The sequence below is a fragment of the Watersipora subatra genome, chromosome 11 (genome assembly GCF_963576615.1).
Source record: "Watersipora subatra chromosome 11, tzWatSuba1.1, whole genome shotgun sequence".
Lineage (NCBI taxonomy): Eukaryota > Metazoa > Bryozoa > Gymnolaemata > Cheilostomatida > Watersiporidae > Watersipora > Watersipora subatra.
The window spans coordinates 40,566,235-40,578,940 of record NC_088718.1 but is presented as its reverse complement, the minus strand read 5'-3'; the positions used below and the strand labels follow the sequence as shown (position 1 = coordinate 40,578,940).

The 12,706-nt window shown below is 36.1% G+C and overlaps 1 protein-coding gene across 1 annotated transcript; it reads left to right on the top strand.

The window, feature by feature from the left end:
• Nucleotides 1-8,331: 8,331 nt before the first annotated feature.
• LOC137408537 (circumsporozoite protein-like) lies at nucleotides 8,332-12,483 on the top strand. The gene is made up of 8 exons (XM_068095100.1): nucleotides 8,332-8,451; nucleotides 8,611-8,696; nucleotides 9,667-9,753; nucleotides 10,185-10,274; nucleotides 10,579-10,668; nucleotides 10,818-10,895; nucleotides 11,200-11,343; nucleotides 12,026-12,483. The coding sequence occupies exons 1-8, from the start codon at nucleotides 8,417-8,419 to the stop codon at nucleotides 12,238-12,240; spliced, it is 825 nt and encodes a 274-aa protein (XP_067951201.1). The 5' UTR covers nucleotides 8,332-8,416; the 3' UTR covers nucleotides 12,241-12,483.
• Nucleotides 12,484-12,706: the final 223 nt, after the last annotated feature.

The window sequence follows — 12,706 nt, the reverse complement described above, 5'->3', positions numbered from 1 at the left end:
ACTTTTAATATCGTTGGTACTTTTAATATCGTTGGTACTTTTAATATCGTTGGTACTTTTAATATCGTTAGTACTTTTAATATCGTTGGTACTTTTAATATCGTTGGTACTTTTAATATCGTTGGTACTTTTAATATCGTTGGTACTTTTAATATCGTTGGTACTTTTAATATCGTTGGTACTTTTAATATCGTTGGTACTTTTAATATCGTTGGTACTTTTAATATCGTTGGTACTTTTAATATCGTTAGTACTTTTAATATCGTTGGTACTTTTAATATCGTTGGTACTTTTAATATCGTTAGTACTTTTAATATTGTTGGTACTTTTAATATCGTTGGTACTTTTAATATTGTTGGTACTTTTAATATTGTAGGTACTTTTAATATTGTTGGTACTTTTAATATTGTCAGTACTTTTAATATTGTTGGTACTTTTAATATTGTTGGTACTTTTAATATTTTTGGTACTTTTAATATTGTTAGTACTTTTAATATTGTTGGTACTTTTAATACTGTTGGTACTTTTAATATTGTTGGTACTTTTAATATTGTTGGTACTTTTAATATCGTTGGTACTTTTCTTAGAGGTAAAAATGAATTAAAATACTTAATAATGTTTCTCATGAAAAAATTTGTTTCACTTTTCGAACAAAACGGTGCTCGATCACCAAATCCGAGAAATATGTTCGAGCACCGGGGTTCTACCGCAAAAAGGAATATTGCATTACTAATGATATATTGTCCAATCAAATGTTTAGCGAAACTAAACAACGCCTGACCGGCTGTCTCGTTCGACTGCCTCTCCGAAGCATCCAAACTCAAAAGCCGAGCTTCATTCGCAGAATGTTACCCCTTTACAACGAATGCTGGAATAAAGCCTAACAGATAATTTCAATATTCGCCGGCCAGTTATGTATACAGACTCGCCAGATAAAGGCGTGAGCATCCGAGTTTTAAACAGGTCTCGTTACCTCTAAACTTCAATCTTCAATGTCATCCATAGATGCAAACAAACGGTTATTCAAAAAGGTGAATCGCTGCAACAATTTTGACTCACACTCACTTAAACACCTAATCAAAGACGCAACAGTTGTGAGAAAACCACACGTGTGACAATAACTCTCAAAAGTGTGAATAAAAACTTAAATGAATGAAGCATACTGAAGGCGAAACAAGAGTCGTAACAAAACACTAGCATCAGCTTTGCAATGAATGCTTTCGCGAAGTATTCTGGAGGGGTCAAACCTGAGCGTAGGCCTTCGGCCTTGACATTCTAAGAAATCAGTAATTATTTTAATTTGTTTTAATTCTCAAGTTTTATTATGAACTTATTTTACGATGATTGGCTAATCATCATGACAAAGCATGTGGCAAAAGTATTGCTTCTCAGACTTGCGGATCCACTCACATTCACAGTAAGCCACAGCACCAACAACCGTGGATTCGCACGACATTTCTCCAGTGTGCTTCATTCAGGCTTAAAGGATGCTAGTGAAACTTGCAATAGCTCTGAGAAATATAATTGCAGGTCATTATTACACTGTTATTAGTAATAGTCCAGCGTTAGACCGCGTCACATATTTATACTATGCCCTTTAGAATTCAAAGAACTGCCATTTGCAATAGGACTGATGAGGAAATGGCTTTTTTCCTCTTTCAGATCATAAAAATAGAAATTCACAGAAATATGCTTCATATTATCACTGATTGAATGTATGGAATTTCTGCACTGCAATCCCTTGTGAATTTACTAAGATGGGAAAGCGAAGACAATTTTCAGTATTTTAAAAATGAGAGTGGCAGTGTTGACCAGTTAAACGCTGGAACACAATTTTACAATTATACCTTCTCAATCATTTATATATAAGCAGAAATATTTTCAGAAATAAATAAATAGATAACAATAAATCTCCAATAACAATGTAAATTGGAGCCAACTAGAATGTTGTATGAATAACATATAATGATACGAAGGTATAAAATTATTTGTGTAATATCACAGTTGCTGTAAAACCAAGTAGCTGCTCGTAGTTTAGCTACGGTTGTTCCGATTTGCGTAATCGCCCTATCGAATTAGCATTTAATAAATATATTTGTTATGAAGAAATAACTCGCAATCACAAATTTGTTTGATAGCATCAGCTCTCGCCTTCAGAGGAACGGCAGGCGGATGTGTAGAAAGGCAACATAGCAATTTCATTAAACAGAAGACATAAACAGGACATTAGAGTGGACTGGAGGTGGAAACCTGCGCAAAAAATGCCAGGATAAAAGATTCAAATAGAGATTATTTACTGAACTCAGGAGCAAATTATGTTGAAACCAATATCCCAATTTCAGAAACAGAAGATAACAAATTAATATGTTGTTTTTTTTATATTCCTGCTATATTATCTGTTAGTAAGCAAAGGTGAAGCTGGTTTTTGGCTTTTCCAGTAGTCATAAAAAGACCTTTGTGTTTTCTTGAACAACTGGCATAGACAGTGCCTGCACGACAATGTTATCCGGTGCCAACTTTATCCGATCATTTGCAACCATTGCAGTATACTCGCTTATTTTGATCATTGTTAAGCAATTAACGCTAGTTATCTGGCCTTTGAACTTCACCCATTTTATGTATTGTTATTTCTAAGTACCGCACTCTTTGGACTATAAACTGCACCCCTATATAAGCTGCATCTGCTTTATTTTCCAAAAAACGATAATAAAACAATAAATAGGCCGCACCTTTGTATAGGCTGCAGAACTCAGGACGGCGGTTTTTAACGCGGCAGCAACTTTGCTGTTTAAAACGGAACAGTGCCTGAAGGCACTGTTTCATATTAACCGACGCTTTTTAACCTAGTGTCTAACGGAACAGTACCGTCAAGCATTGTTTCATTTTTTTTTTCACCGCTAGAGGCGCACTAACCGGAGATTCTGGTTAATGAGCCCTAGCTGTGAAAGAAAAAGTCACAGAATAGCCGAACCCTTCTATACACCGCATAGCTCAAATCGTCAGAAAAAAGTAGAGGCTAATAGTCCGAAAAGTAAGGTAGTAAAAAAAAGTTTTCGAGTAGTTATGGAGATTAAAATCAGGCAAAACAGAAAACAATCAAAACTCTGGCTCCATAATATCTTCTGCAATAATCATCATCAGAATACTAAACCTATGTTGACATACAAACCTAAACCAGCGAACATCATGACGAGTTCAAACTTGATCAACGATTAAGTTTCTCTTGACTCTAGAAGTGAATATGCAGAACCAGAAGAGGTTCGACAGCGAAGGACTGCGTAAATCAAATTAAAGAAACAATTTTTTGTCTTTTAAAATTATTATTAACATATAATTCTGTCAATTTGAACTGTAATGCTCTAATAAAAATGCACTTTGCAGTGTGAACGGCAGGTATTTGGGGTAAGTGTGAGCGGCAGGTATTTGGGGTAAGCCGCATGGAAATTAGTCAGTTGCGAACGAGTTAATACTGAAGTGACAATACATAAGAATGGTACACATTGCAACTTCATAACTAGATGTAAGGCTGAGCATGAACAAGTGAAAAAACTTACAGAGTGCTGATATTCCTTTTTAGCGATGCATGGTGGGAGGCAACTATACAATCAAAGCTGTTTTACCATGTGAAATGTTCAACTAAAAAAGAGCAGGAGAGTTGGTCTGCTTTACTTTCCCTATGCATTCACCTGCTAACTGCAGATGGCCAACTGTTCCAATAAAAACTTCATGCACTGTATACTTGTGGGTACAGTCAGTGTACAAGATTGGGTACATGTAAGCTTTCAGACTCAAATCGCATACCCACCAGGGCCTATTAGTCTAGAATCTTAACCTGCAAACAACAGGTTGGGGTTCCTAAAAAACGCCTCAAATGCTGACCGAAATCTTAAATTGCTCTCTGCAACTGGACATGTCTCCAGTCATAAAGGATCCCTTGCCACTGAACTCAGACATGTCCAGTCAAGATCACAGAACCATTGTATGCGCAATAATGCTCTTAAAAACACACGGACTCTGCTTGCAGTAAGCTAACGTTTGCGACGTTAGGCTCGGCGGCATATGTTCACATGTAAGCTGCATCGCTAAACATAATCACGTAATCAAATAAAATGTTCGCTCGCCATGCCATTTCTATAATGGTGACCTTCACCCGTACAGTGTATTTTGGGAAGGTTTTGCCTGCAGCCTTTTGCGATAATTGAACAGCACTAAACTATTGCGATGCTGTCGGCAACTACCGGTGGTCCTCGGCGCGTCGGTTCCCATTTCACCGCTAATAGCCTGCGGTGCTGTTGCCGATGCTTTGCGATGTATATGGGATTCAGGCTTAAGCGACAATCACACTCAACCTTCGAGAGATTCTAATTGGAGACATTCCATGATTTTAGGGAAAATGAGGTAATTCATGCGTTGATTGCAGTACACAATAGGTTAGTACATGATAACACGGTTGGGTAGGGTCTGTTAATGTGTGCTAATGCGTTAGCCCAAGGTTTTTATAAATATTTTAATTATCATAGGCTATGATAACTGAAATCTTTCCTTACAACAAACACGTTCGGTGTATGCTACAATTTTTATTTGATTCATTCATGGAACTTCGATGGCAATAACATTACACCGAGAGCAGCGTGTAACGATAACTCCAAGTTTATAATAAGCATACATGTAAACAAATGCTTCTTGAGTACCTTAGGTTAGGAGAGATATTCTGTCAGTATTTTGTCAAACGAACCTGTAAAAGGTACGCATAGGGAATTAGAAAATGCCCTCAGCTACCAGACATGTTTTGGTTGATCTTAACACAGGTAGAGGCTATAATATTAGTTATGTAATCTCAGACAGAATCAGTAGCAACCATGTTCCTCCAAGATGTATCCTCCACCTATATACTAGAGCAATTAAGAAGCAGCGGTATCTATCACCATGTTTCCACTATGCGAATGATTCGCAAATTTGAGCCAATCCGCAAATTAACCGCATCATGGAAACGGCATAAATCCGCAAGCTAAAGCCTGGTTCCCATATACGTCACAAAGCACCGGCAAAAGCACCGCATGCTATTAGCGGTGAAATGGGAACCTACGGGCCGGGTACCACCGGTAGTTGCCAGCGGCAACACAATAGTTTGGCGCTGTTCAAATTTAGCAAAAGGCTGCAGGCAAACCCTTCCCGAAATGCACAGGACAGGTGAAGGTTACCATTATAGAAACGGCATGACGAGCGAGCATTTTATTTGATTACGCGATTATGTTTAGCGATGTGGCTTTATATGTGAACGGAGGCAGCCAAGCCTAACGTCGCAAGCGCTTTGCTGCGCAAGTTACCGCCGGAGTTTCGCAATCGATATGGGAACCAGGCTTAAGCGAGTTTTGCGATTTGTGAAAACTTTATCAAATCCATCGTGCTTGCGAATAATGGAAACAGCACTTTCGAATGATGCGCACTAAAATACCGCGCTAGCTATTCAATTTTAAAGATTTTTAATCCTTCAGTCGTCCTCTCTTGATCGAGTTTCACGCGTTTGCGTCGCTAACACGTGCGTCGCTAATTATTAACTTATAGCGTACAATTCCTCATCTTTTTTCAACAAGGTGCCAGAGTCAATCAGCATCATACAAATGTACATAGAAGTATTTAATTCGCACGGTAACACAACTCGCGCGCAACTCCAAATTTGCATGATGCGAGTCATGGGCATCATGCAAACATAGCGTATAGCAGAAAATACAGCAGCACATAAACGTTGGTTCAATACATGTGCTGCTGTATTGATGCAACATAGTATTATATGATTAATGTGCAAATAGCTTTCAAGAGGATTACAACATGCCAGCATGATGTCAGTCTGCAAACTCTCAGCACAGTATGGCATGTACAAGAGTATGATGCACTCTCTTTGGTCATGTTTAAATGCATGTTGCAATTTATGTTAAAATCAAGACCGCTTCAAAACAAATCGCAATAATAGAATTCAAATGAGAATATTTCCTGTTATGCACATATGACCTGGAAATATGGCTTGCGTATTAATTATATTGTTTCTGCATTTATTTATACTATGAGAAGAAATGTTTAGTTTTTCTGCTTGTAGGGCTATTGGAGTAAAACTAGGTATAACTATTATAAGGTTTGTTTGTTTTATTTCACATTAAACCATGACATAACAAAATTATAAAAATGAAGATGCAATGTGGGCCCATATGAGCGGTAAGCATGGCTATTCGAGGCCAGGAACCCGAGTTAACAGATGAGATTGTTAATGAAAAAAACATGGATAATCTAAACAAAAAAATCAGAACAAATATATTCCAGAGAGTCCAGCAAGTACCGCTTCAAAGCAGCCCTAAAACCATCATGACTACCGATTTTCCTTCGCCAAATTAGCAAGGAATTGCATGCTGATGACACACAATAGGCAACCCGTCTATGGTCACCAGTAGAGGAGGATGGAAGAGGTAATGAAAATGAGGATTCGGTGGTGAGGATTCAGTTTCACTCAAATTTTGATGCATAGCTATAAATCATATAGATCTATGTTCGTATCAATAAAACGCAGGCCATAGAATTAAATGTTTCCCTAAAAACAAGAAATTTGTAATTGCAATTAAGCCAAGGGTGGCTGGGAATCCATAATATTACATACTTATAATAAGAACTGTAACAGTATCGATGAGTTGCTGTAAGTAGTTCACCTATATGAGTGTAATTACACTGAGTTATATATGTCACGCCATGTGACTTGTTGCTCTGCTGGTAGTAGCTATTGCTCCTAGGGTGCTAGTTGAACAATGCTGGTAAGTACAGTAGACGCTCATATAACGTAAATTCCATTTTACGTAAACAATTTATGTTAAGTTTTAGCTTCGTATAACGTAAGAAATTCCATAAAAAGTGAAGCATAAAGTTGGTACAAACTCTCAAATTCGATTTGAGTTAGCCTTACAAATATTGTCTTCTCTCTTGTCGCACTTTGGACAGAAAACGGCGTATATTATGTATCTCTACTATATATAGAGATACCTCTATATATAATAGAGATATCTCTAAATATACCCTTCCTGTCTAGCATTCGGTGAGAGATCATCAGGTGTGCTGATAAATCAAAGAGAATATGTATGTGCACAACTATTCAGAAATATCTAGAGGTGGTTGGGTTGATTGGTGCAGGAGTTAGAGTGTCAGTTTCCCAATCTGAGTTTCACTAATTGGAGTTTCATTCAAAGCAATCTTTTACGCTAAGCTTTAACCCCGGTTTCGGAAAAAACAGACAGACAGACACCGCTCTTACAATAGTAAATATATTTTTTGCTGACTTTATTTTAGACATGTACAGAATTTTATTTTCTTTGCAGCATAGGCCTTTCAGTCTAGAGACAAAGTGAGCAAATTGATAAAAAACTACATTGCAGGTGTGCGTTACACTTAATTTAACATAAAAAATTAGTAATTATGAACCCTGAATTAAGTGAAGGTGATGAGAAAAAAAGAGAGAACAACTGTCAATACAAACCAATAGTAATACAGCTAATGTACAGTCATTAAATCAAAAATTTAGGTTTAGTTTTTTCGATTTGAAGGGCCACTGGGTTGAGTTTAGCACGAACTTGGAATGGATTAGGCAATTTACATGTACATGTAATTTACTGTTCATATGATATAAATTCCCTATAAAGTAATTATTTTCAGAAGAACTTATTTACGTTGTAGAGGCTTCTACTGTAATAAGATTGAGACCTACCATTTCATAAAACATACATGAAGGAAGGGTTGTCAAGCAAATGGAAACAACGAGAAAATGGCCACTGAGAGGGCCTGCTAAAAATTTCTTCTATTTTGTTACTTCTAAAAAACAGTATATGAATCAGAACATTCGCAATCGTATCGAAACGGTGAAGCATGGAATGCGCACTACTATATGCAGTCGTATTACATCACCTCCAGAGTACGCCAAAGTTCCATCTGATATGGTCAGCCAGTGCCACCTTCACAACATTCATTTCTATCTTATCACAAGAGGTAATGAAGCTCTTTGGAATGGAAAACATTGACTCATAGCTTAGACTGGGTTCCCATAATACAATACTTGTTCGAGACGCGTATCCTGGTGCGCAACCGTTAGGCACTTGTTTGTAATTAATCATCAACAGTGTTTCACTGTTCCGTTCTGGTACAGCTCACTGTTAGCACGCATTGAGTGCAGTCAACCATTTAGGAATAGCCCGTGATTTTGTCATCCAATTTAGGGCTGTACTCTATGACCAGCTATTATTACACAAGTTACTAAAATTAGGCTAAGAATTTCTAAAAGCAGCAAAAGAAAGCGGGTATGATATATAAAAGATGGAGCATGGTAAACTTATTTCATTGCAATCTATCTGCAGAAGAGCACAGTGATACACAACAGTAAATAACAATGAAACTTGCAACCAAAATATCATTCCTGGTCATGTAAGTACACCTTAATATTTTCAGCCTCATATATATATATGTTAATAGTGACTTGTTACATTTTATATTATATATCCTATATTCCTTATATATTCATTAAACGTTCGCTGTGGAAATGCACTAGACTTATTCAAAGAGTTTTGAATGTTAATCTTGCAGATGCATGCTGTTCGCTCACTCGTACGGCGGGCTAGTGAAGAGAAGTGTCAGTGGAACTGATAATGGAAATTTCAACCAAGGATCAGGTATGATAATCGAAATTTTCGTAGTCGCTTTCAACTGATCAACATCAAATTCAGACGGTTATAAATAATATATAGACAATGGCTTTAGTTACTTTCTTTAATAGAAAAAAAGTTTTTTGACCTCTACTTTTTTAGAGTTAAAAATTAGGGTACCAAAAGCCTTTAGTAGATATTATGATTATCCTTAAGCATTGGTAAGAAATTGGCACTCCTAAATTCAAGTTCAGGGTAAGGTGCTATTTTTGTAAAATGTTTAGAGGCTAAGCAATAATCAATGAATGTGTATATAAAAGAACATTTTCAGTCAACGTTGCGAGTATTGTGTTAGCCGGTCATTACGGAATTACAAAATTATGTGGGTGCCATCAGCCCCACAGATCCTAACATAGCGAGCACTACCATTAGTCAACTTGGAGCAGTGTCAAAACTTCTACCCTGGCTGCATGTAGATTCATAAACCTGTAACAAGAGATGCTGTTTCGACTACATGACTTTTAACTTGCTATCTACAGCAAAACTGGTTGCTCTAATTTATTGATAAATGTTTGTATGATATACTGTATATGCAAATATATATTTATTTTATTTACTATATATTTATACTTATATATATAGTAAATATAATAGATATATACTTTATATATAAGTATAAATCTCTTCATAAATATAATAGAGATTTATATTTATACTTATATTTGTTATTATATTTATCTATATATACTTATTTATCAAATTTTGTGCAAATATGAATATTTGAAGACAGAACCTCAGTTTGATATAAAATATGTGTATATGATGCTTCTTTGATACCATTAATATAAAAAGGTCTTTTGCTTTAGGCCTATATAAACTAAAATACATTTTTTAAAACTTGGGCAAGAAACTATAGAAAATAATTTAACTTTGTGTGAATGCTGAACTTCACTGTCGGTCATGCTATCCTTCTATAACAGACAATTTATTTCTGCAGAAAATGGAAACCAAAACGGTAACTGCATCGGGATTTGTGCTGACAATAATAGTGGCAACGGAAATGGGAACGTTAACGAAGGAGACAGTAAGTAGTTCACTTCCTTTTTCTCTGTTTACTCGATTGTATCAACCGGTACAACTAGTATGACGTGTTGGCAAAAATTATAAAGGAGCACCTGCCATCTAGCGCCAGTGAGTTTCGGAGCCATTCATCATGGCAAAAGACATACGTGGCTCAGATACAAGCCAATATCGTATAATCCGTAACAGAATGGCAGTGTATTGTAAATAGCTTTTATGCTGTCAGAATATCACTAGATCGATGAAACTTTTTAAGCAATTCATCACAATTAATAGCACATCACATGTTCTCAAATTGTGATACCGGAAAAATGTGGCCCATATAGCTTTGGCCACCTGCCTACACTTTTCAATATCAACTATAAAAACATCTTACCAAAGTGACCTGCAGAAACAAACCCAAATACCATGGCTGATACAATGTTTGGTTTGCAGATAATGGAAACTTCAATGGAAACTGTGAAGGCAACTGCGTGGGAAATGAAAACGGGAATGCAAATGGCAACCAGAACACCAACAGCAGCAGTAAGTATTCAGATTCCGTAGCAGGAAAATATACCTCCTACTTTTCAATAAAATATTTATTGCCGAGTAACCTCTGACCTTCTTACAAGTTAGCCTTTAAAAAGCTAGATGGTTTGGAGTCGAGCCGTCTTTTTCTGTTTTAAATGTCAGCATTGGTGTCAGTAGTGAGAAATTAATTACTGTAGATTTCACCAGTGTAACGAAAATGAAGGTAATTTGCCCCTTTATATATATATATATATGTATCTGTAGCACCCATATTGTTAATATGTTGACATTGCTAACGCTTCTTGGAACATTTTAGATAATGGAAATGGGAATGGAAACTGTGTAGGGAATTGTTTCCACAATGTCGAAGGCAACGGGAATGGGAATGCAAACAACAATACAAACAGTAAGTAAACGCAAAAACCCTAATGTTTATCTAAGTAGGATTTCTTGACAGCCTCTGTAGAGAATCAACAGATATTCTGGAGTCGTTGTATTAAATAGCTTTTACACAAACGTAGCATTGTATTTTATTAATTATATACTATTTTACAGATCAAGGGAATGGAAACGGAAACTGTGTGGGAAATTGTTTTGATAGATTTGGTGGAAATGGGAACGGGAATGAAGGAGGTACGTTATTTGCATATTGGTTTGTCCACATGTTGCCTACATCGGTTTTTCTTTGATGTAAATTAAAATGTAAAAAGAGTGTGTCAAAATTAACTAATTTATGGAAAGCTTCGTTTGTAGCTAAAGGTCAAACATCTCAAATATCTATACCATGTTTAATACAGCTCACCACATTGCTAATTTCCTCCTGATAATTCATCAATGTAAAATATATGCTGTCAAACTCTTGCAGAGTCAGATGTATAGAAAACATATTACATCAAGCATGTAACATTCATTGACATGTGAATCCGTATTTTTTTAGATGAGAAATCGGAGGACAAAAGTAGCAATTCAAACTCCAACTGTTTTGGAAACTGCTTCACGTCTCAGCCTCTATACAAGACACCCGAATATGACCCTGAAGCTGATATCACCAAAAGCCCGATTTCTTGCAAAAGTGATGATTGTAAGTTCTCATTACATAACAGAAATGAAATAAACAACCGGCCACAATATAAATCAAAATCAAGTTTTATTTTAAAAATTGACTAAACCCTTTATTAGCCTACTTGTAGGCACAAAGATATGAACAGAGTAACAGAAAATTAATCTGAGTGTTTTTAGAAGTTGACCAGTTTGGAAGTTTGACCATGTAGAGTTACTACATGTTTTACTAGTTTATTATACATACTATATATTACATTATATAATACATTATATTATTATATATTATAGTTTATTAAGTTGACTATATTTTGTGCTAATAAGTATAAGCAATGAAAACGTTACAGAGAATACATCAGCCAACGTTTCAGTTATGGAAAAGGCCGATCAGGGTGTTTATACACTAAACACCTATGTATATTGTCGTGTATACCTATGATACAAGTTGTACCAATTTAGTACAGTATACTCCAAAAACCATTAGAATACTAGGTGCAGAGCTTTGACAAAAAGATCAGCATGAAAACTGAGCAGAGATCATTCTTGTGAGTGATACTCAGGAGTTACTTTATCATGTTACAAGTTAGTTCAAACAGCTTTATGCCATTCTGCATACCTTAAATACACTTTGGTTCGCTAAAAGTACTCCCATGTTTATGATACCCATGCTTGTAATCATTAAGACAAATTTCCTTTTTTTGCAGATTACATGTACTACATAGCTCCGGGAAGTTTCTGCACGGAAATCTCCAGAACCTTTCTACACTGGGGAAAGATTGCTCAGCCAACCAAATTCGAGTGCCCAAAAGGCACAGCATTTGATACGACGATATGTCGGTGTAACCACTGGTTCATGATCAAAATCAGAAGCGACTGCAAAAGCGAATGGTTCAGATGGGCATGGGGACCGTCGAGATAGGTTCACTTAAAATTTGTGAGCGACAATCCGATGCCAGACTAACTTCTTAACAAAGAAGAGCTGCTCTGGTCATAAATTCATCCAACGATAGAGCGGTAAAGCAATCACCAAGTGCTGAGTCAGAACATGACCACATTTTGGCTTTCTGAATGCTTATCTATATTTATAGATTAATTTAACAAACTGTATTTATTTATGATTTTCCGGACGAATCCAAAGGTGGATAATACAAATGATACTGAAATTCAAAACATGCAAATTTCATGTATATTGTAAGATGATTCGTGATTTAATGAATTCAAAAGAACCTACACGCGTAAATTCATTTGCATAAAGGGGTAAAGTAGACTCATACCTGTTTTTGTAATCAGGATATCTCGGCAAGATTTGTATGCTAAATACGAATAGTAAAATGAAGGAGATAATATTTTAGGGAGCCTCCTAGTTAGGACCAATCTATAACTAA